The 25,711-nt window shown below is 37.0% G+C and overlaps 1 protein-coding gene across 1 annotated transcript in view; it reads left to right on the top strand.

Moving 5' to 3' along the window:
* The first annotated feature begins 294 nt into the window (after window positions 1-294).
* Window positions 295-25,711, top strand: part of FBXO28 (F-box protein 28) — a 41,709-nt gene continuing 16,292 nt past the window's right edge. The window contains exons 1-3 of the mRNA XM_037823100.1: window positions 295-578; window positions 19,861-19,970; window positions 22,418-22,556. Coding sequence (XP_037679028.1) covers window positions 312-578; window positions 19,861-19,970; window positions 22,418-22,556 — 516 coding nt within the window. The 5' untranslated portion in view covers window positions 295-311. The remainder of the gene's footprint in view (window positions 579-19,860; window positions 19,971-22,417; window positions 22,557-25,711) is intronic.

The raw sequence follows: 25,711 nt of genomic DNA, 5'->3' as shown, positions 1-25,711 counted from the left end.
CAGGAAGCTCTTAAAGAAAGCTAGACAAGTGAAGTTAATTTCAGTAGGGAGCGTTACCTTGCCCTCAGGTAGTTTCCAATCTTAGATTTTAAAAAGGCTTACAAAGATCACCTTTCTAGAGGTTTGCTTGACGGTCCCTCACTTCCTCCTGAAGGAACAGCAATTTCTGTGTCTTTCTCCCGCCAGTCACTCACAGGCTCCTCCCCGTCCTCCTGGTGGCCCTCCCAGGCAGCTGTAAGAAGAGGAGGAAGTGACGCAGGGGAAGTGTCCCTGTTCCCCTTGCAGTGGGGGGAAGGAATCAAACCCCCAAGATGGCGGCGGCGTCGGAGGAGCGAATGGCCGAGGAAGGAGGCGGCGGCCACAGTGATGGCTGCTCCTCTTCGGCCGCCGGCTCTGCTCAGAGACAGCCCCCACCGCCGCCACCGCAGCCCCTGCAGCCGGCGTCCCAGGCGCCCCCAGCCCTGGCCCTGGCTCCGGACCAGCTGCCTCAAAACAACACGCTGGTAGCGCTGCCCATCGTAGCCATCGAGAACATCCTCAGCTTTATGTCCTACGATGAAATTAGCCAGCTCCGCCTGGTGAGGCCCGCCCCTACGAGAATCCCCGCCGCCCTTTCCCCTGCTCTGTTTTCTGGGGAGGGGAAGAGAGCGGAGCGCGTTCCCCGGGGAAGGAATCTGTCCCTTGCCTCAGCTGCGCCAGAGCACGAAGCGCGCCTTTCTTACCCCAAACTCTTATCCGTGTTAGTCCGCAGGAGTTGGCTTGATCCCCATTCTGCCCTTCCTTCGGGTCTGGCGGTGACGGGACTTGAGGGTACTCTCTTTGGGGGCCTCTGTTCACTTCACCCGGAAGCCAGGCCGGAGAGATAGCAGGAGTTAGAATTTCCACGTTCCACCCGGCCTGCCTTTTGTATACTACCTTCCGTCTCCCGGCCGGGGTTTGAAGAGAGCACTGGGAAGTAGGGAAATGATCCCACCCAAGGTTGGTTTGTCGTGCAAGAATAATGTATTGTTTCCCCCAACCCACCCAGGCTTTCTTGTGGGAGAAGATCAGGTAGGGTTGATCAACTCTTCCCAAACCCAGGTAGATGTTCTGATGAATTTGAACGCATTTTCGTAGCCTTAAACCCAGTGCCCTAGTTGACCAATAAAGTAGAGTCCTGGTTAATTACCATTCCAGCTTTCCTCTCCCCTGCCCCCTGACACTTTCTGTCCGTAGTGAGACAACTTGCCCCTAGACAGGATTTTTCTTCTCTCTTGCAATTCATTTTGTAACTAGTGATTTTCGGCCACCCTTCAGCTGTAGGAGAGGTTTTATACCATAACACCTTGTTAGTTCAGTCCATGATTTTTTAAGTAATGAATTTGCCACTGGGATTTTACTTTAGTCCAGACGTTTGACTAATGTCTTAGTTTAGTCCGATATTTTGCTTCCTTTCGGTGAGTTTATCTTTCTTAAGCGGTTAAGGAAATTGAAGGAGGTGGACATTTTGAAGTGCTTGCAAACCGATTCTGTGTAGAAGCTAAAACTACGGTCGGGGTTGTTTTAAGAGGACAAAGACATTCCTGAGTGTGCTGTGTGGCATTTTCTAATGAATACACCATATTTTGGACTGACACCTCCAGTTTAAATTGACCATAATTGCATTTTTAAAGGAAATCTTATAAATATTCATTCCCATTTGATGGCCAGTTTTTTTCTAGTCAACACAGCAGTTCCACCATGCCAGTCTGCAGGATGGAAAATTTTTCGATTAAAAGTGATATTTCAAAATCGATGGGCCTTGAATTTCCAAAAATTTCGTCGAGAATTTCATGTATAATTTTAAGTATTCCTTCAGAAATTTTCAAGGAATGGTTCTCATCAAGATTCATGCTCTGTAGGAATGGTCTCTAGAAATTGGGCATAACATTTGATTGAATTGAGCCATTCGACCAGACAATGGTTTTGTAAAGCTTGGAATGTTCAAAGTTCTGTTTTATGAGTGTTAAGGAAAACTGCAGTTGATTGGCTTGTTAGCTATTTTACTTCTTAAAAAATTAAAAACATTTTTAAAGGGACAAAATCAGCCTTCCCTAGGGACATAATTTATTAATAAATGATATCTCTTTCAAGTGAAATGGTCAACTGCATTCTTAATTTTTAAGCAATTATCTATTCTAGCTTTTAAGAATAAGGATTTGTAATTTCAAGCAAAGATTTTTAATGAGTCCCTTTCTTACCCACCCAACCCTACCCCCAGGAAAAATTTCTGCAGCTAGTTTTACTCCTGCAAAGATGGTTTTTCATCTGCTTTAGTAATGGGGATCTATTCTTTTATTATACCTTTCTTCACCTAAAAATGAATTAATGGATAATTCTTAAATAGCTTGATTTATCTTTTGTAGGGATTTGAAAGTGTCTTTAGTTTTAGATTCATTAGTCTGGTGTCAGAAAGTACAATTCAAGTAACATAGGTGTAAGATGTTCTTTCTTGCCACTAGATGTCAGCATTAATTTAATTATGATCTTTTTATGAAACTGGCCATCAGGAGACAGAGCCTGCTTTATATGTCTTTTCAGTTTAAGTGATCATTTATACCTAAGGAATTGTTTGTGATAAAAACAAGGACCTTTAGTCTATATGTTACTATCTCATGTATAAATTAGTTTCTTTTATTCTGAATGTTTTTTTGTGCGTGGAATTAAGGCTGGATATGCTTGGGAGTGATATTAAGAACGGAATTAGTTTCCATAAAGCTAAATGTCAATTGTTTGGTGACTGCCAAGGCAGTTTATGTATTGTTTGGGTCTTAGGTTTTTTTTTTTCCTTTTCTTCCCAGTTTATTTGCCTTATTAGGACTTTAATCATAAATATTTTTAGCACACAAATTACAGGAAAGGTACACAAATCCATGTACTTATTACCTGGTATTTTGTTTAACATATTTGCTATAAGTTGAATTGCTAAAATAAGCTCTTATAATATTTATGCAGTTTAGTTGATGATAGTCTTTGCTTCCTGTTGCCATGAGTAACTGAGATTTGACTTTCCAGCCCAGTGATTTCCAAGGACTGTCAGAGTTCCTTATTAAATTGGATTTTTTCTTACCATTTTCTACCACTGACTATCATTCTAAAAATATACCCAGAACCTGGAAATCCTAGTAACGCAGAAATAGCTCTTTAAATATTTAACTCCTCCAATGTATTTAAAATTAATTTGCTGAACACAACTTTTGAAATAACAAAACATGTACTTTGAGTTGTTTTTCCAGTATAACAGATGAATTTATGCTGATTCAGCATTAGTCTGTCACCTAGGCCACCTTGACAGGTATGTGACAGACTTTGAAACAAGTGGCAAAGGAACAGATCAAAGCTAACTGAATCTATAACTGTGGCTCTTGAATACAGTGTTCTTCTCCACTGAAAAATAAAGCTTTTGAAAAGAAATTTTCCCAAACTGTTTTCTTCTGTGGTTTAAATGGAACTCCTGTAATTTTTAATGGAATCTTGTTACTTGTTCAAGACATGAATTTGACTAAAGACTAGATTCAGAGTCTTGCTCATTACTTGGAATGAAATTTTCCAGGTGGTAATAAGATGTATGAATACATGTTTTTGGCTTAAGATACTGCTCCAGAGCACTCAAACTAGTTAAATGTTACCTGTTTATAGTTCTTTCATATGTTTTCTTCAAATAAGTTAGAAAATGTCAGTTACAGGGAGGGTTGATTTGTAGGAAGTGGGAAGGGAGATAATTAACCATGACTTTTTGTTTGTTTGTTTTTTAAGTAAGCTAGCTGTCTTGCTCCTATCTCTTGCACTGTAACAGTGTTCTCAACTTTTTTGCTTCGGGACACATTTACACTCTTAAAAGTTATTGAGTACCCTAAGAGCTTATCTTAGAAAAATTCTAGAAGACACAATAATACTCAGAACATATTCTAGTAGCTGTCAGGGAAATAATACTATCACATCTCATGTTGCCTCTGGAAAACTCCACTGTATACTTATGGGAGAATGAGTGGAAAAGGCAAATTATGTCTCAGTGTTATGAAAACAATTTGCCTTGCAGACCCTCCAAAAGGGTCTAGAAAACAGTTTGAAAACCACTGCTCTGTATTGCTGGTTTTCATTTTTATTTTATTTTTTCCATCTCTTCATTTGGCATTTGAGTTTATTAATAGGTACCCAAGTCCAGGTAAGAAATTATAATATCTTGGGGATAATTCACTTTCCTGCTAATTCTGGTGTCACAAAGTGAAAGGGTTCAATCAGTAACCCTATCCACAATATCATCATCAAAACAAGGTACACACCTTCCTTGAGCATACTTAACAAAGCACCAGGATAAGATACAAAAATAGTAAATATTGAGTGTTGAAGTTAATCAGGAGAGCTTAATCAGGGAAGGCATCCTGAAGATAATGAGTTTTTATCCAGTTAGTAAAGGTGGAAGAACATTTCTAGCAAAAAAAAGAAAATAATATAGAGTAATAAAGTAATTTGAGACAAGTGACTTAGAGGGATTAAGATGATTTTGGATTTGGACATATGATGTTTTAGATGTCCTAAATTAGTGGTCAGTCTCCCCTCTTCCCTGCAACCTTGTTTATCTTACAGGTGAGTCAAATTTAAGAAACCATTTTTGAGAACCTCCAGAGTTGACAACTTATGGTGGGGGGAGCAAGTAACGACATTTTCAAAACAAAACCATAACCTCCATCTCTTATACCATTGTCATTTCTCAAGAAACTCATTATAAGAACCTATATATACCTGTACATTCTGAGTAGTGTAGATTCTTAGAATATACCATATGATAAAGGATGACCTATGCATATAAATTTAATTTAATGATTTTTGAAACCAGGAGCAAAATTTAACCTTTGATAGAGGTTTTTCCCAACCACCTACTTCTGGCATCCTGCACTTAAAATTGATTAAAACAAACATCAAGCTATTTAGTTCCCCCAAACATCTCAGGGCTCCTCTCCAAACACATGCTTTCCCTCTGCCTATATGTTTCCCTCTCCTGGAAAATATCTGTGCCTTCAAAAAACACCTCAAGTGTACTACCTCAGTAAGCCCTTTTCTGTCTTTTCTCTGAACTTTACCAAGTAATGTGTCTAAATTCCATTGCTTCATTATTGTACTTGCGCCTACTATTGAAATTATCTTTGGAAGGACCTGTTTTCCTACTACCTTTTAAGTTCTTCAAGATTGAGGATATAGTCTTTCATTATGAGCCCTCAAGGCTTTCCACGGTCTTATCTTGTATCATAGGTAAATACTCATGTTGAATAAATGGCATGGTTCTTAAAACATTTCACTGCTCTGAGTATAATGAAAGGTATGTTACTGTGAAATAAAAGTGTTTTCTGTATAAATAGTGCTGAAAACTCATTTACTTAATATTTACCTCCCAACAGAAGACTAGAAAATCAAAAGTTTTAAAGTTTTTGGTTTCACTCTAGAATCTCTTAACTTATCTTACAAGACTATTTTAAGAAGTTGCATAGCTAAAAAAAAAAAACTCATGAGAATAAAAACTTATAAACTGCTCTGAAGTTAGTATATAATTAACAAGAATAGCCATTTACAATAGAATTTCAAGGCTCCTTCATTATAATTAATACTCAGTTCTTATATTAATGAGGAAAGTAATGTTAAAGATAATAAGAAACCTGAGAATATCAGAAAAGCTTTTCTTTTTGGCTTTTTTGGTGCATTGTAGGAATTCTGGGAGCAGACATTTCCAATTTTTTTTTTCTCTCAATTAAAAAGAATTCATTTTTTCTCCAAGTGAATATATGGGGAAGGGTACCCAGAGAAAGCTGGCCAGGATTTAAAATTTGATGTAATTCTCCCTGAAAATAAGTGAGAGTCAACTATACAGCACTAAAAGTGATCTTTGGGAATAAACACCAGATTTTTTAATAAAGGATGAAGATATGAAAGAGGTGACAAATTTTTGTTCATATTTTTGTAGGTGAGAAAAATTAAGATGTGTTCATGGAAAAAGCAAAAAGGGCAAGAGAAAAGCCAAAATGGTGTGACTCATTCATTGTTCATTTTTTAAATTATTTTATCACCTGTTGTTAACTTTTTGCCACATTTGTTTTATATGTTTGCTCATTCTTTATCACACATATTGTACTGAACCATTTGAAAGGAAGATACAAATATAATGCTATTTAATCTTAAAATACTTCTCTTACATAATCACAGTATCACTTCTAAGAGACTTAAGTTTGATATACACCATTATCCAGATTTCCTGTTTGTCCCCAAAATGTCGTTTAGAGCTTTGCTGTGGGGGCAGGAAGGGTCTTAGATCTGTAAAAGGATCACAAACTGCATTTATTCTCTTTTTAAAAATTTTTGTAGTATGTATATATAACATAAAATTTGCTATTTTATTCATGTTTAAGTGTACAATTCATTGGCATTAATTACATTCACAGTGTTGTGCAGCCATCAGCATTATATATTTCCAAAATTTTTTCATTACCCTACACAGATACAGTGTTCCCATTAAGCACTAATTCCCCATTCCCACCTCTCTCCAGCTCCTTTTACCTCTAATCTACTTTCTGTCTCTAAATTTGTGTATTCTAGATATTTCATGTAACTGGAATCATACAATATTAGTCCTTTTGTGTCTGGGTTATTTCACTGAGCATAATTTCAAGGTTCATCCATTTTGAAGCATTTTTCAGAACTTCATTCCTTTTTATGACTGAACAGTATTCCATTGTATGGCTATCCCACATTTTGTTTATCCATTCATCTGTTGATGGACACTTGGGTTGCTTCCACCTTTTGACTATTATAAACAATGCTGCTGTGAACATTGGTTTGCAAATATCTGCTTGAGTCCCTGCTTTCAATTATTTGGAGTATATCCCTAGAAGTGAAACTGCCAGATCATATGGCAATTCTGTTTAGCTTTTTGAGGAACAAACTGTTTTCCACAGGGACTGCACCATTTTACATTTCCCATCAGCAATGTATGAGAGTTCCAATTTCTCCACATCCTGGCAAGCATTGTTATTTTCCATTTTCTAAAATAATAGCCATCTTAGTGAGTGTGAAGTCATAACTCATTTCCCTAATGGCTAGTGATGTTGAGCATCTTTTTATGTGCTTATTGGCCATTTGTGTATCTTGAGAAATCTCTGTTCATGTCCTTTGCCCATTTTTCGAGTGGTTTGTCTTTGTTGTTGAGTTGTACGCATTCTTTATATATACTGAATATTAAACCCTTATCAAGACCCCTTGGCTCTTTGCCTGAGGACCCCTGTCCCTAAAGTGGGGACCTCTCAGGCCTGTGGGCCACATGGATGCCAGTGGGAACACTGGGTTTGCTCCCCAGGGCACTGGTTTGAGGGCAGAACTGCTTATCCCCCAGGCCAGTCCTCTCTTCTACCTTTTTAAAAGCTGCCTTTGCCTTCCTTTAGGTCTCCCCTCCTCTCCCCCTCCCAACTTCCCCTTCTTGCTGCCTGAAGACCACTTAGTGGGCCCTTGACCGTGAACCTTGGGAAACAGAGTTCACAAAGTGATGGGGGTAATTCAGAACTTAAGATAAGAACCTTGTAGAATTCTTACAGTGGCCTGGCCATTCTGCCTTCTTCCAGTTCAGGATTCTAAAGGTAAATGCGAGCTTTGGGAACCCATGGTGCTTCCCTTAGGTGGTCCCAGGAGCCGTGCCCTTTGCTTCTGCCACCTGGAGTGGTGCTCTGCCACCCTCTCCCCTTTTAGCCTCAGCCAGCCCCACAGAGGCAGTGTTCTTAGAGTTGTCTGTGGGTGTGGACAGTGAGGGTCCTGGCTGGGGGTGACTGGAAGGTACAGTGCCCTCTCTGCAAGCTGGCTCTGTCCAGAGTCTGTGAAACAGACCCTGGAGGATCAGGGTTCCTGATTTGACCTCGATGAGCTCCCTGTTCACCTTTGGCTTCTCTGCCCTCCGCCAACTCCTCCCTTCTCTGCTCCCAGTTCCTATGAAAATCAAAGCCATTTAAAGTGCCAGCACAGGGCCTGAGAGCACATAGCCATCCTTAAATAAAGGTTTGCTAAGCTGATGAAAGAATGGAGCCAAAAAAAAAAAAAAAATCTTATCAGATAAATGATTTGCAACTATTTTCTCCTTTTCTGTAGGTTGTCTTTTCACTTTCTTGATGATGTCCTCTGATGTATAAATATTTTTAATTTTGATGTAATTCCATTAATCTGGTTTTTTGTTGGTCATGCTTTTGTCATATTTAAACACTTTTTGGAAATCCAAGGTCCCAAAGGTTTTCCCATTTTCTTCTAAAGAGTTTTATGACTTCAGTGCTTAAATTTAGATCGTTGATCCATTTTGAGTTAATTTTTGTATGTGGTATAGGGTAAGGATCCATCATTCTTTTGCAAATGACTATCCATTTTCTTAGCACCGTTTATCGAAGAGACTATACTTTCCCTATTGAGTGGACTTGACACATCATTGTTGAAAATCAATTGACTATAGATAACCCTTTTGTTTTTATAGTGCATATTTTTCCCACTCTTTCAGTGTGCTGATAGTTTTTGACAGTCACTGTCATTGTATATTAGGCTCCAGGATTTTATTTTGCTATCTTGGGTAAATTACCAAATTGTTTGGATTTTTGTTTTAATAACCAACTAAGCAAAATTTCTTTTCTTTAGGTGTTTCAAATTAATTAAATTGGATTTTAAATTTGGATCTGGGTGAAGGTCAGGTGTGACACAATGGGAATCCGAGACCATATGCATGAGAAAAGATAGTTTGTTACTCCTGGGTCCCAGAGAGAGAAAGGGGTGCCATGAGGGTTATACAGGAAGCTAGATGTCTCAAGTGGCTCAACCAGCATACAAACAGTGAAAGGGAACTGTGGGCATGTGACTTTATTGTGGCCCGGCAGTGGAGGTTAGTAGATTTCCTATGGAGTCAAGGATTGGTTAGTTCAAAGCAAACACATCCGTGCAAAAAGGGGAAGAGATTGGGGATCTGAGAGCAGTGGGGATAGTTAGCTTATCGTTGGGGCCACCTGTGGGTTCTGAGTGTTATGGCCACAGATGTGGGTTTCAGCTCTGGGAAATCTAGGCTCCATGAGTGGAAAACTGTTTATTAACCAGGCTAAAGGTCAGTACTTAAGCAAGTGGCTTAGCCAAAGTAAGACAGATACTGAGGCAGCACACAAAGATTTTGATAGTTCTGAGCGCTTGGGAAATTATTAAAATACCTGTACATTTAGAGCTACATTTTAAATTGAGATAATTTTGCATTCCAAGTTAGCTTACATTGTCAGCAATTATCATTAACTGCTTAACTTGAGGAAAATCAGTACATTTCTGTTTTCCATAGGTCATTTTGCTTCTTTCTGAATCCTCAACAGAAGATGTATGTATGATCTTTTGTGTCTTTATTTTTGTGGTACCAGCCAATCAGTGCTTATTGAACATTCCCAAAAAGACAGTACCACATTAAATACCAATCTTTTCTCACAATATTCATTACTTAAAACCCTTTTCCCTTTTGGCTTTTGGGGTGTAATTTCAGGTTTCATCTTTGCGACCCCTTATTTTCTGTTATTTTTGCCAGCTTTTAACTATAAATTTCAGTTGAGGTTTTAGCCTTTATATTTTTTATCTTTCACTTCTTCATTTGGGGTTCCTCTACAGTGATTTCAACTATCTTCATGTGAAATTTCCAGAACCATAATATTTAAGTCCTGATATGACAGTTGCTTGCAGTAAATGACCAGACAACTGTTCCCAAACCAGATCTTTTAAAAATAATGGGTGGCAATTTCTTGTTACTATCTCATTTACCCTGCTAAAAACATGGGAGTGTTTATTCTTCTCACGTTTGCCCACACATATGTATCTTCAGCAGTAGTTTGTTTTCTAATGGTTTTTCAGTCTGGACTTTGTGCCTTTGCATGTACCATCACCTCTAATTAAACAGTCCTTCCCTTCCTTCCTTCAAAACCTAACTCAAATCTTGTGTAAAAAGTGAAGTCTTTCTTGGTTGACCCTAACTGATTATTTCTTTACAGTCTCATCACCTAGTCAATACTGAGATCTTCAGTTGAGTTTCTAGATCATTAAACAATATCTAAATCTTAGCAGCTAGCTAGACTCAGTGCAGCAAAATTCTAGTACAATAAAATAATTTAGGCAGTACCTTGAAACTTAATTGCAATAGTATTTGACCATAATTTTTTTCCTTTGTAAATACATTGCTGCTAAAAAAAATTTTTTTCCATTATTTCATTTCAGAATTTATCAACAAGGTTGTAGACAAGACAAAAGTGTCTTTCTATAAGGTTGTGGTAGAGGGTTCCTCAGTTTTACTTCTTAATCAGCCATATATACATATATATATATATGTATATATATATATATGTAATCAGCTATATAAATCTAGATGATTTAGTTTTAACAACAAAAGAAGTTTCTATAACACTCAATTTGTATTCCAATCTTTCGGCTATTTTTTCTTCTACTTGATATTATCTTTTGCTTTTCTACCATGACAGATGAAGATTTAGCCCTCTTATACTCTTCCCCCTCATCACACACGTTGACACACATTCCTTCCTCCAATACCAAAAAAAAAAAGTTTATTTTTTTCCCTCACATGAGGTTCAATGCAGGTGTTTCAGTAATGTGGTTACTCAGGATTTGGGCACTGGTTTTCACAGTGTGGTCTGGGAATGCCGGGGGTTCCTGAGACTAAAAAAAATTTCATTGCAATACTAAGATGTTATTTGCTTTTTTTATTCTCATTCTACAGTGGAGTTTTCTAGAGGCTAAGTGACATGTGATAATGTCATCACACTGATAGCTAATGGAGTGTATGCTTGTGTATTCATGTGTTTTCTAGAATTTTCTAAGGTAAGAATACCTCAACAGATAGAATGCAGAGGCAGATATGCAAATTCAGCTCTCTTCTATTAAGCTCCACATCAAAGAGATTTGCAAAAATGTGAAATAATACAACTCTCTAAATATTTTGTTTTGGGAGAGTTACTTCTCTTCAATAAATGGGGCTGGGAGAACTGCATGTCCATATCCACAGGAATGAAAGAGGACCCCTACCTCACACCCTATACAAAAATTAACTCAGAGTGAGTCAAAGACCTAAATATAAGAGCCAGTACCATAAAACCCCTAGAAGAAAATGTAGGGAAACATCTTCAAGACCTAATAATAGGGGGTAGCTTCTTAGACCTTACCAAAGCACAAGCTGTGAAAGAAAAAATAGATAAATGGGAATTCCTCAAGATTGCATGCTTCTGTGCTTCAAAAACTTTGTCAAAAAGGTAAGAGTCGGCCAACTCAATGGGAGAAAATATTTGGAAACCATGTATCTGATAAGGGTTTGATATCCAGTATGTATAAGGAGATCTTACAACTCAACAACAAAAGGACAAACAACCCAATTATAAAACAGGCAGAAGATATGAATAGACATTTTTCCAAAGAGGAAATACAGATGGCTAAAAAGCACATGCAAAGGTGTTCATCTGCCTTAGCTATTAAGGAAATGCAAATCAAAACCACAATGAGATACCATCTTACACCTATAAGAATGGTTGCTATTAAATAATCAGGATACCACAAATATTGGAGAGGATGTTGAGAAAATGGAGCACTTATTCACTGCTGGTGGGAATATAAAATGATACAGTCTCTGTGGAGGACAGTTTGGTGGTTCCTCAGAAAACTAAGTATCAAGTTGCCCTACGACCCAGCAATTCTGCTACTTGGTATATACTGAGAAAATCGGAAAGCAATGGCACGAACAGACATTTGCACACCGATATTCTGAAAGCTTTGGATATTGTGAATAATGCCACTAACAATTGCCGGAAGATGGAAACAATCCAGGTGTCCATCAACAGATGAGTGAAGGATAGACAAAATGTGGTACATAGATATGATGGAATATCATGCGGCAATAAGAAGGAATGAAGTCCTGAAGCGTGCAAAAACAGTGATGAACCTTGAAGACATGATGCTGAGTGAAATAAGCCAGACACAAAAGGATAGATATTATATAATTTCACTAATGTGAATCACCTATAAAATGTAAACTTAAAATGTAGATTATGGGGAAGATGGTGGCTAGGTGAGACAGGGCAAAAAAAACACCTCTGTGAAAAATACTAGATAAAAACCAGAAAGAGACCAGGAATGCCACTTCCAGCGATGCAGCAGCCGGACAAGGTCTGCTAAATCCACAAGGGCCGTGTACTTGGTGAAACTGGGAGTCTGCATTCTGAAACGAGTGAGTAAGCCGGCTGAAAGTCCCACGGCCATGCTGTGGTGTGGGGCCCGGGAGCAGCTGCAGATACAGCAGTGAGAACCACGCAGTGAAGCACTGCAGGAGCAGGCTATAGCCAATGCCTCGGTGTCTGGCGTGGAGGATAGCCCTCCCCACACCTGCTGCTGGTTGTCCTGGGGCCAGAAGGACAGAGGGGAGAGCCAAAAGGAGAAAGAAACCGCACCCCTTGCAGCCGGCTTCCAGGCGTGCTGGCGACACTCCAGCCCGGGGCCGTACTTACAGCCCAGAGCCATGCTAGGAAACCCAGTCTGACGGGGAGTGTATCCCACAGCACCCCGCACACGCCACAATATCGGCCATGGACAGTGGCCTTGGGTGCAACCACGGCTAGTTATCCCAGAGTTGGGAAGGCGGAGCTGTGCGAAAGGGGTGGGGGGGGTTGAAACACCCCATTCAGCCATTTTTGCATCAGGCTGGGAGCACCCCTGCACGGCCTGGCAGCCCGGGGCTTCCCTTAAGGGAAGGCACGCACTTGTGATGTAGTATAGCCTTCCCTCACCAGAGGTCCTGGAAGATCACAGCTATCAAGCAAAGCAAATGCCAAGAGGCCAAAAACAACAGAAAATCTTAAAGCATTTGCTAAAACCAGACGATATGAGAACCCAATCCCAAACACCCAAATCAAACGATTGGAGGAGACACAGTACTTGGCACAATTAATCAAAAGACTACAGTCAAAGAATGAGAACATGGCACAGGATATAAAGGACATAAAGACCCTAGAAGAGCATAAAGAAGAAATTGCAAGATTAAATAAAAAAATAGAAAATCTTATGGAAATAAAAGAAACTGTTGGCCAAATTAAAAAGACTCTGGATACTCATAAGATTAGAGGAAGCTGAACAATGACTCAGTGTCCTAGAGGTCCACAGAACAGAAAATGAAAGAACAAAAGAAAGAATGGAGAAAAAAATAAAAAAATAAAAAAGGATCTCAGGGATATGATAGATAAAATAAAACGTCCAAATTTAAGACTCATGGGTGTTCCAGAAGGGGAAGAGAAGGCTAAAGGTCTAGAAAGAGTATTCAAAGAAATTGTTGGGGAAAACTTCCCAAACCTTCTACACAATAGAAACACACAAAGCATAAATGCCCAGCGAACTCCAAATAGAATAAATCCAAATAAACCCACTCCGAGACATATTCTGATCAGACTGTCAAATACGGAAGAGAAGGAGCAAATTCTGAAAGCAGCAAGAGAAAAGCAATTCACCACATACAAAGGAAACAACATAAGACTAAGTAGTGACTACTCAGCGGCCACCATGGAGGCGAGAAGACAGTGGCATGACATATTTAAAATTCTGAGAGAAAAATTTCCAACCACGAATACTTTATCCAGCAAAACTCTCCTTCAAAATTGAGGGACAGCTTAAATTCTTAACAAACAAATGCTGAGAGAGTTTGCCAATAAAAGACCTGCCCTACTTCAGATAGTAAAGGGAACCCTGCCGACAGAGAAGCAAAGGAGAGAGAGATATAGAGAATTTTAACAGACATATATAGAACCTTACATCCCAAATCACCAGGACACACATTTTTCTCTAGTGATCATGGATCTTTCTCCAGAATAGACCATATGCTGGGACATGAAACAAGCCTCAATAAATTAAAAAAAAAAAAAAACCAATTAAATATATTCACAAGCACATTCTCTGACCACAATGGAATACAAATAAAAGTCAATAATTTTTGATTTGTAACTCCACTATTTACTTCTTACAGGATCTAAAATACATAAACTCTAATGACGAATCAATGGTTTTGGACTCAGTGTAAAATATGTAATATTTGACAAGAACTATATAAAGGCGGAAGAATGGAGGAGTATAGGAACATAGTTTATGGGTCCTATTGAAGTTAAGTTGGTATCAAAGAAAACCAAGGTGGTTATGGATTTAAGAGGTTAAATTTAACCCCCACAGTAAACACAAAGAAATTATCAGAGAATATGACCATAGAGATGAAAAGTAGAGTATGGTTTATGAGAAGTGGGGGAAGGGGCAATGGGGAGTTAAGAAATGAGTATAGGGTTGCTGTTTGAGGTGAAGGGAAATTTCTAGTAATGGATGGTGGGGAGGTGATAGCATTACAACATTCTAAATGTGATCTCACTAACGGAATGCTAGGGAGGGGGTGGAATGGGAAGATTTAGGCTGTATGTATGTTTCCACAATTGGAAAAAAAAAAAAAATTCTAAATAGATGACAATTGAATGCCAAGGATGATCCTGCATGGGATCTGAGGATGGAGGACAGGAGGCTCAAAGGGACACAGTTGGGACTAAGGGGGAAAAAAAAAGGAAATATAGAATGTAAGCTTTGTATCAATGTTGAATTTCTTGAACTCCTTAGCTGCGCTTAATGGGATTGCATAAAAGAATGTTCTTGTTCATGGGAATTGTATATGTGAATTATAGTGTTTGTTCAAGGATGTCTGCAACTTGCTCTCATGTTCAGAAGACAGAGCAATAGATGATGGATGATAGCGAGGGAGGGAGGGAGGGAAAGAAAGAAATGACGGTATGACACCATGTTAAAGTTGATGGATCGGGGTATCGGGGGAGGGGGGTCAGGGTATGCTGTATATGGGGTTTGTATTGTTTTTGCAACTGTACCTGTAACTTTGAATTTATTTCAGATAAAATTTTTAAAAATATAAATATAAGGGAACTAGAGATAGAAGCTAGAGAAAGGGGAGTGGGTACCAAATATGTACAGATTTGTTAGCGAGGTTGATCTTAAATGTTTGGGAATGGATAGAGATGATGGTAGTTCATTATTAGGTTTATAAAGAAATAGTGTCTATTGAAGGTGAATATGATTGAAAGGGGTTGTCTTAAGTCATGTCACTGATAAACACTACAAGCATAAATAAGTTCTTACAGGAACTACTTCAAATGTATGACAGTTGTACAGAGTTAATAATAGAGTGTTATATGGGAAAACTTACTATTGCATGCTATGGACTATTTTTAACAGTAATGCCTTACTAGTACCACTCCAATACTAGGGATAAATAATTGGGGGGATAAGGAATATGGGGTATTTTGGCTTTTATTTTTTGTGTGTCTGTGTCATTTTTTCTTTGGAACAGTGAAAATTGTCTAAAATTGAGAGTGATGATCATTGTACAACTAAGTGGAGATAATGTGAGACATTGTATACTTTGGATAGAATATGTGGTATGTGAGTATATCTCAACAAAAACTGCAGATTCAAAAATTAAAAATAAAAATACAAGTGCTAGAGAAGATACGGAGAGAGGTATACTTATTCAGTGTTGGTAGGGAAGTAGAATGGTATAGCCCCTCCAGAGAGTAATATAGCAGTCCACAGGAGGCTGAATACAGCCCTTATGAAACTTATTTCTGTAATGGTGAAGCTAAGCCTACTTAGAAACACGCCTAAGAGTCACCCCCAGGAAACCTCTTTTGTTGCTCAGATGTGGCCTCGCTCTCTAAGTCCAACTCTGCAAATAAAACTCATTACCTTCTCGCCGACATGGGGCATGACTTTCAAGGGTTTAAGCCTTCCTTGCAACGTGGGACATGACTCCCAAAGATGAACCTGGCCATGGCATCGTGGGATTGTCAATACCTTCTTGACCAAAAAGGGAGAAAGAAATGTAGCAAAATAAGGTTTCAGTGGGTAAGAGATTTCAAATAGAGTCGAGAGGTTATTCTGGAGGTAATTCTTAGGCAAGTTTTAGTCAGATATTGCAAATTGCCACAGTATGCCAAGCCCCAACCAACAGTATTCCTGAAAACCCTAAAGAAAACCCAGCGCTCTAAGAGTATAAAAGTTTTACTTATTAAATTTATTTTTCAGAAACTTAAAAACCTCTGGATTGCTCCTATGCCAGATAAGCCCTAAAATTTAGAAGTACCAGTCTCTCCCAGAACATCAACCAGTTGCATTCCCCCACCTCATAATGTCAACAGCCCTTTTCAACATGAAGAAGTTAGAAAGGTCATTGTCCAAATATCCCTGAAGACTGAGAGAATGATCAAATGAGGGGAAGGAGTTGTAACAGAGAAGTTAGGATTTAACAAATGATTATGACTACTCAATCATTATATAGATATTTCTTTTTAGTTTCTAGTGTATTAGAACAGCCAGAGGGAAACTCCTGAAATTGAGGAACTGTAACCCATACTGTAGTTAGGAATTTGCTCTATAATTACTTGTTAAACTGTACTTCGAAATTTACCACTTTTCTGCATATGTTATATTTTACAATAAAAAGTATTTTTAAAAAAGGTTATTTATGTTAATGTGTATTAGGTTTATTATGGTTATTTTTTTAAATTCAGTTATTGAGATATATTTGCATATCATAGTCATTCATGGTGTACGATCAACTGTTCACAGTACCATCATATAGTTGTGCATTCAGCACGCCAGTCTACTTTTTGAACATATTCCTTATACCAGAAAAAGTAAAAATAAGAATAAAAAATAAAAGTAAAAAAGAACACCCAAATCATCCCCCACACCCTATTTTTTCATTTAGTTTTTGTCCCCATTTTTCTACTCATCCATCCATACACTGGATAAAGGGAGTGTGATCCACAGGGCTTTCACAGTCACACTGTCACCCCTTGTAAGCTACATTGTTATACAATCGTCTTCAAGAGTGAAGGCTACTGGGTTGCAGTTTGATAGCTTCAGGTATTTACTTCTAGCTATTCCAGTAGATTAAAACCTAAAAAGGGTTATCTATATAGTGCGTAAGAGTGCCCACCAGAATGACCTCTCAACTCCATTTGAAATCTCTCAGCCACTGAAACTTTATTTTGTTTCATTTGCATACCCTTTTTGGTCAAGAAGGTGTTCTCAGTCCCATGATGTTGGGTTCAGATTCATCCTCGGGAGTCATATCCTGCATTACCAGAGACATTTACACCCTTGAAGTCAGATCCCACATGGGGGGTGGGGCAGGGAGTTCACCTGCCAAGTTGGGTTAGCTAGAGAGAGGGGGCCGCTTCTGGGCAACAAAGAGATACTCAGGGGGAAACTCTCAGGCACAATTATAAGCAGGATTAGCCTCTCTTTTGCAGTAACGAGCTTCGTAAGTGCAAGCCCCAAGATAGAGGGCTCAGCACGTCAGACCACTAATCCTCAATGTTTGTGAGAACATTAGCAATAACCCAGGTGATGAAGCCCAACACTTCCACATTTAACCCCAGCTCCTCAGGGGCCCTGCATATATATTTTTATTCTCTGCCCAAGTTAGTTTGGGTTGTGTCACTATTACTAACCTGTACAAACCTACCAGGTCTCACTTCCTTTTCAAAATTCCATGTAATTGTGGTATTTGAACAAACCGTACGAGTTAAATTGTTTAGAAAATACAGATCTTGCACCAAATAAACATCTCTTCCCTTGGTCTCACATGGAAATTGAAGTTGTAAAACAAAGTATTGTCCTTTACCCTTTTGCCCGATTTGCCCTAGTCCTAATCAGATCTGCTTCATTCATATCTCTAATTGAAGTCTAGACTCCTTTTCAACTTTTTAAACAGTTGCTGTATGTGCTAATTCTGACATTCATGTCTGCCAAGCTTCAGCTCTGAGTTTCAGGTGTCAAACAGATGCCCAAAGTTCCAGGGATCGGTGAGGTTATACACAAAGGGATCAGCATCTCAGAATCTGGAGATAGCCATTACAATTCAGGAATAGATGTGACTGCTGTAAGAGCTTACAATCTAGGGACCATTACAATAAGCATTCCCCTGATAAGCTGTGTTCTAAGATTCAATTCTGAGTTTACATATTGTAGTTAGCCCATATTGGTGAGGCATTATAGTGTTTGCCCTTGTTTCTGTCTTAGTTCACAAAATACTGTCTTCAGGATCCATTCACCTCGTTGAGTGTCTCACAGCTTCACTCCTTCTCACAGTTGTTCAGTATTCCATTGTATGTACACACCACAGTTCACCATTCTGTTCATCAGTCGAAGTACCTTTAGACCACTTCCACCTATTGCAAATCATGCATACTGCCTCCATAAACACCAGTGAACAAATACCCATTCATGTCCCTGCTCTCAGATATTCCAAATATATGCCCCCTAAAGAAGCTGCAGGACGTTATGGCACCCACATACTTAGCTTCTTGTGGAACTACCACACTGTCCTCCAGAAAGTCTATAATATTATGGGTATTTTCTGCAGTGGACACCAAAGAAGTGTTGATGACTGATTTAGTTTAGTTAGAAATAGTTCCCACCACATTTTAAAATATCATTTATTAGAAATCACTCTTTGTATTGGCACTTAAGATTTCTTATATTTTAATTTATTTTTAAGTTGAAAACAACTTTTCCTTAATACCTTTAATTTGGCATGCTTTGATTTAGGAAGTGTCTGGTACTTAATATTAGAATGCTTAAACCTTCATTAGCTTCAACCCAGGTACCACAATTTTTATCCCCATATTTTATCCCTATATTCTCAAGAGAAAGCAAACTTACATCAAGAGTTTCAGGTACTATGTGAGAGAGAAGCATTAAGACAATCCCTACCTACTTAACTTGGTCTTGATATAGATTTATCTCTGTCTTATACTTTCAACATCCATATCTCTGTTCAGTGAGAATTAATGTTCAGGTCGATGACTCTGAGTCACTGCAGAATTCTCAAGGATCAAGTAAAAAAATTTTTTTTCTACAATAGATTTAACTAAGACAAATACGCTGGTATATCTCAGAAATATAATAAGTATATGGAGCAAAGTTTTCAATTTACTACTAAATCAAATTTTATTTAACTGGTATTTTTATGTAGCACTTTAGAGTTTAGCAAGTGATTTAATCCTAGTGATATCCCTTTAAGTTTGATATTATCCCCATTTTACTGATGGCCACTAAGTCTTCCAAATAGTAGCTCAACAATACATATAGGTTAGACTCAAATTTAGGTGTTCTGGCATCTGATCTTGTGCTTTTACTGTACAAAAATACCCGTATTCTTTAAGGATTCAGGGTAGTTGAAATTCTGCTATGAATTGACATATTTTTGAGGTTGTAACTGAACGTAGCATAGGGCATTGGCCATTGTAAACTCCATGGTTAACCCAAACCACTAGAAATAAATAAGAATTCTTATTCTGATTATTAATGATACAAACTTTGTGTGAGTTTGGCCTCAGTTGAATACACATTTTTGGCTAAAGGGATTTTTCTTGTTTCAGAGCATTAAGAACCTTCAAATATGTTATTTTGCTGATCTTCAGGACTATAGTCTCTGGGAGTAATAGTGGGAATACATTAACAACATTCAGCCTAAAGTCAATGATAATACTGCATTTAGGCAAAAGAGTAATTTCTTAGTGTGATATTGCAAGTGTTACATAGTATGAGAGGATCACCAATATAAACTGATTCAAAGATTTAGAAAGCAAACTGGGGAACAATGCCAGCACAGAGAACTTGCAGCCATCAGTTACAAGTCTACCCATGGTTAATTGTCTATTATTAATTTGGTTATTTTAAATTCTCTCTCTTCCTCTCTCCCCATAGGTTTGTAAAAGAATGGACTTGGTCTGCCAGAGAATGTTGAATCAGGGATTTCTGAAAGTTGAGAGATACCATAATCTATGTCAGAAACAAGTTAAAGCACAACTCCCAAGGTATGTGGTGGTTAGCAGTGATAGTAATTTACAGTTGGGAGTTTTGTTTGTTTCTTGATATCTTTATATCTCAGAAAGGGTTTACATGTTAAATGGTTTCCAAGTTTTTGTCAGAAAGGATACATAGATTATAGTAAATGATTTCTACTATGGTTTTTCCACTCTTGCCACTTCTATTCAATGTTGTACGAATTGCAGGGCAATTAGTCAAGAAAACTAAATAAAGCCCAAATCAGAAAGAAAAAGGTAAAATTATCTCTTATTTTTATATGTAAAAAATTCTAAGGAATACACTTAACTATTGGAACTGTAAGTGCATTCATCATGGATATAGGATACAAGATCAATAAACAAAAATCAGTTATATTTCCATACACTAGCAATGAATAATCTGAAAATGCAATTAGACAGTTTCCCTTACAATAGCATCTAAAAGAATAATGCCTAACAATAAATATAAGAAAGAAGTGTGAGGCTTGTACACTAAAAATTACAAACATCACTGAAAGAAATCCAAGAAGACTTAAATGAATGAAAAGACATCCCTTGTTTACATATTAGAAGACTTCCTAATGTTAAGATGGTTATATTCCCAAACTGCTCTACAGATTCAGTATAATTTCTGTCAAAATCCCAGCTGTCTTTTTTTGCAGAAATTGAAGACTGATTGTAAAATTCATATGGAAATACAAGAGACTCAACAATAGCCAAAACAATCTTAGAAAAAAACAAAATTGGAAGACTTCCTGATTTCAAAACTTACTACAGAGTAATCAGGGTGTTGTGGTACTGGTATAAAGATCAGTGGAATAAAAGTGAGTCCAGAAATAAACCCTTAAAATTATAGTCAAGTGAGTTTTGACAAGAGTGCCAACACAATTCATTGGAGAAAGAACATGCTTTTAACTGAATATCCACATACAAAAGAATGAAGTTGAACCCCTTCTTCCCACCATATACAAAACTTAAAAAGGATCACAGACGTAAATACAATATAAGAGCTAAACTATTAAATTCCTGGAAGAAAACATAAGGTGAATTTTCATGAGCTTGAAATTAGGCTATGGTTTTTGGACACCAAAAGCACAAGCAACAACAGAAGAAAAAAATAGATACATTGGACTTCATCAAAATTGAAAACTTTGTGCATCAAAGGACACTATCAAAGTGAAAAGTCAACCCACAGGATGAGAAAAGATATTTACAAATCATATCTCTGATAAGGAACTTGTATCTGGAATATTTAAAGAATTCTTACCCCTCAACAATTAAAAGACGAATAACCCAATTTAAAAGTGGGCAAAGAGTATGAATAGACATTTCTCCAAAGAAGATACAGAAATGATCAGTAGGCAGATTAAAAATATGCAAAGAAAAACCACCATAAGATACCACTTTATACCCTCAAGGATGGCTAAAATGAAAAAGACAAACAATAACAAACATTGGAGAGGATGTAGAGAAATTGGAACCCTCTCATGTATTGCAGGTGGGATTGTAAAATGGTGTCACCACTATGGAAAACAGTCTGGCAGTTCCTCAGAAGATTAACAGAGTTACCATATGACCTAGCAATTTCATTCCTAGGTGTGTACCCCAAGAGAAGTGAAAACACATCAACACAAAAACTTGTACATGAATGTTCATAGCAGCATTATTCATAATAGGCAAAAAATGAAAAGTCTGTCTACCAGCTCATGAATGAATAAGCAAAATGTGGTATATTCATACAATGAAATATTATTTGGCAATTAAAAGTAATAAAGTACTGATACATGATATGAGATGTATGAACCTTGAAAACTGTCCTAAGTGAATGAAGCTACACACAAAGGCCACATACTGTATGATGCTGTTTACATGAAATGTCCAGAATAGGCAAATCCACAGAATCAGAAATAGATGCCAGTGTCTGTGGGAATGGGAAGTGACTGCTAATGATACAGGTTCTCTTTTTAGGGTGATGAAAATGTTCCAAAATTAAATAGTGGTGATAGTTGTGCAACTGGGAATATACTAAAAGCTACTGAATTTTACACATTTAAAAGGGTGAATTTTACAATATTTGAATTATATCACAATAAAGCTGTTTAGAAAAACTATAAAGGTTCTGAATTTTATGGACAAAAACATATAGTCTTTTGTCTATATGTCTGTGGGTAACTCTTTCATTGACCTATTTTCTCTGTAATAACCATTACACTTTATACAGCCAAAAAAAACTAGTTGATTTTTAAAATAAAATTTTCTTCAAATATTTTATTAATGAGTACTAGTTCTTGGCAAGGATTTCTGGGTATAGTAATTCATTTATCTTTACAGTTAGATTATGACCAACTGTAGATTTCTAGTTTAACACCTAAGAGTTAGACTGTTTCATTAGGCATTTTGATTCCTTAACATTTTCATTCATAGTACTGTTTTAATAGTTGCCTTTTTTATTGTAGGAGAGAGTCAGAAAGGAGAAACCATTCATTGGCTCGTCATGCAGATATCCTTGCTGCTGTTGAAACAAGACTATCATTGTTAAATATGACTTTCATGAAGTATGTGGATTCCAATCTCTGTTGCTTCATCCCAGGAAAGGTAAAGTAGAATTACTTACTTAGATCAGCTGGATTGCACTATGTAAACTTTAAATCATTGTAAAGTTACAAAGTGAGTTTTGAAATGCCAGTATTGTTCCTCTTCCTCTGAGGTTCTATGAATGGATTTGTTTCCCTTCTGTACAGTTATCAAATATCTAGCATTTGTGTGATCTTTATATTTAAAGTTCTAATTATGAAATGTACTGTAGCAGCCCTAATTTTCTTTAGAGAAGCTTATTAAGAGTTCATACTGAAGAAAAATTTTTGAGTACTCTTTGCTAAGATGGCAGAGATGGAGCAATGAACAAGATAGGTGCTGTTCCTACCTTCAATATTTTTATAACTTTTAGTAGTGGAGGTTGGGAGAGACAAGCTGGTTTTTGTTTTGTTTGAGAAATGCTTCATAAGGCAACCTATAAACTTCAAGATAGGGACACAGTAAATAATGGCTTTATTGCAGTATGCTGAGAACCAAGTTTCACAGAGAATGGAATTAAAGGTCATTTTGCAACTTGGTTCATCCTGGGAAAAGGTTCCCTTAAGCTGAAACTAATTAATACTTCCCTTTTTTTATTTCCATAGATGATTAAAATCGCAAAATTTTATATGTACTTTCCCTGTTTTCAGTTTTACGTGATGCTTGGTTTTGAGGGAAATGCTGTTTCTTATAATTTTATTTGAAATTTTTCTTGGTATTTCTCACTTTCTTTATATTAGCTACAAATGCTTTGTAGCTAACAATAAAAGGGTGACCAGCTAGAAACCTTAGGTTCAGATTCTTACGTCAGATTTTATCTAAATCTGAATTACAAGCCTTAATTCCTCAGTATTCCTGAGAAGCTTAATGGTCTCAAGTAAGTTGTCCGCTATAGTTTCATAGTTTTTATTGTGTAATACATTGTTAAAAGTGTGAATATTTTAAAAATATTTTACAGTTTTCATGACCTTAGAAACTGTTCATTTAGTTGTTAGCTAAACGAAAGCTCAATATGTAGACAGATTTAGATATAGTTAAAATAACATGATATATATGTATCCAAAAACTATACCCAAGGTTTACAAATGAAGTTTTATAAAAAAGTTTTATTGGAACACATTCACTCCTCTTCTCTTAGAAATCGTTTGTGGTTGCTTTCACAACTACAACAGCAGAACTGAATAGTTTGTGATAGACTCTGTCTGGTCTGCAAAGCCTAAAATATTTATTATCTGGTCTTGACATAAAAAGTTGCCAGTCTTTATTTTTAAGTGATCAGGACCATCTCTTCAAATGGTAGTCTTTGCTGTCTAAACATATAAGGTTAAATTCAATTGGGTCCTATTGTTTTAATGAAACTACTTTTCATTTTAAATTCTAGTATAAAATAAAGGAACAAAACTGAAGTGACAGCATGGGAGAGCGTCTTAAGTTTTCAAGATGCATTAGGTCCCCTTGGCCATGTGCTCTGGGTAGCTCTTTAACTGTAGCATTTACCTTGCAGGCAGTAGAATAGCAGTTGGATAGGAGTTTTGTACCTAACTTTATCTTATAATGTAAAAATCTACCTATGCTTTTCTCTTGTAACTGCTGTTATTTTACATTTATGAAGCACTTTCTAATACTCAGCTCTTTCATATGCATTATCTCATTTGCTTCCCATCACATCATGTAAGATAGATGATATATTAACTATTCTTATTTCATTTAGGAAAACTGAACTCTAGAGAACTTAAGTGATTTGACAAAAGCTACACCTGTGTCTTCGCATTTCTGAATTATTTTCAGTTACACTCTTGTTTTCTTCCATTTTCCTTGATAGCATGCATTTCTTCACAAGAATTACTTTAATTTCTGTTTTCTCCTGCAAACCTCCCAAGAAATTGAACTATTTTTTTTGTTTTAATTCATACTTAATTCAGCTTGGATTATTTTGTTTCTTAAAAATGCCTTCTTTGTACGTGATGTGTTGCCTAAAACTATAATGTATCCACTCAGAATATTACTGTTTTATTTATTTATTCTTGTGCTTTTATTTTGAAATAATTTTAAACTTACAAAGAAGTTGCAAAAATAATACAAAACTGATATAGATTTCCAATATACGCCCTCCCCCAGATAGCCATATACAGCAGTTTTTAAATTTTGCCATATTTGCTATATCATTCTCGCTATCTATCTTCTGTCTGTCTGTATATCTGTTTATTTATTTTCTAAACATTTGAGAGTGGATTGTATACATCATGCTCCTTGAACACATATTACTTTCCTGTACCTTTCCTAAGAATAAGAATATTCACTTACATAATCACCATAAGTACAGTTACAAAGTTCAAGAAATTTTAAATTGATATAAAGCTTACAGTCTGTAATCCAATTTTTTCATATGTCCCAGTAATGTCCTTTTCGAGTCTTTTCTCCTCCATTGTTAGATTGGCATTTTCCATTGTCTCTTTAGTTGCCCTTTTTTTTTTGAGAGAAAAGTAATAGATTTATAGAAAAATCATGCATAAAATACAGAATTACCATATACCACTATCATTAACACCTTGCATTACTGTAGTACATTTGTTATAATTTATGAATCTAAGTCACTTCCCATTTACATTTTCTCAAGAAGCTATGGGAATAGATGGTTTATCAAAACAAGAGCATAAATTATGTACAAAGACTTGGGATGAGAATTCTTGGGATAATGGTGAAGAGATCCCAGGAAAACTACTCAGATACAGAGGGGTAACTATTCCACATTAGAGTGTGTCAGAAAGCTCAAGGAGAGAGATATCTAACGAGATGAAGTTAGTAGTATACCTGATGTCCTTGAACGTGTTTACAAGAGATTCAGGTAATTGGGAATGAATTAGTAATAAAACTCAAGTCTTGCCGCCATTGTGCCAAACTTATGTACATGTGATGGCTGGTTCCCCTGGATGCCTTTCTGCCTTTGTAGGCCACAACTTCCTTACCAGCTCTTAACTGCCTGTCTTTGAACTATTGTATAAGAGAGAAACCTCTATTTTGTTTAATCTGCTTTTTAAAAAACAAAACAAAAAAGCCACCTTTTAACTCTTAAAGAATACAGAAAGTGGTGCAAGAAAAGAAAATGTGTATACAAATAGCTCATGTATGAATAATGTTTGTATAATCATAATGTAACTTGGATATGGATCTAATAA

Source organism: Choloepus didactylus, chromosome 2, assembly GCF_015220235.1.
Source record: "Choloepus didactylus isolate mChoDid1 chromosome 2, mChoDid1.pri, whole genome shotgun sequence".
Classification (NCBI taxonomy): Eukaryota; Metazoa; Chordata; class Mammalia; order Pilosa; family Megalonychidae; genus Choloepus; species Choloepus didactylus.
Note: the sequence above shows the minus strand (reverse complement) of the source record. Positions and strands in the feature narration are given on the sequence as shown.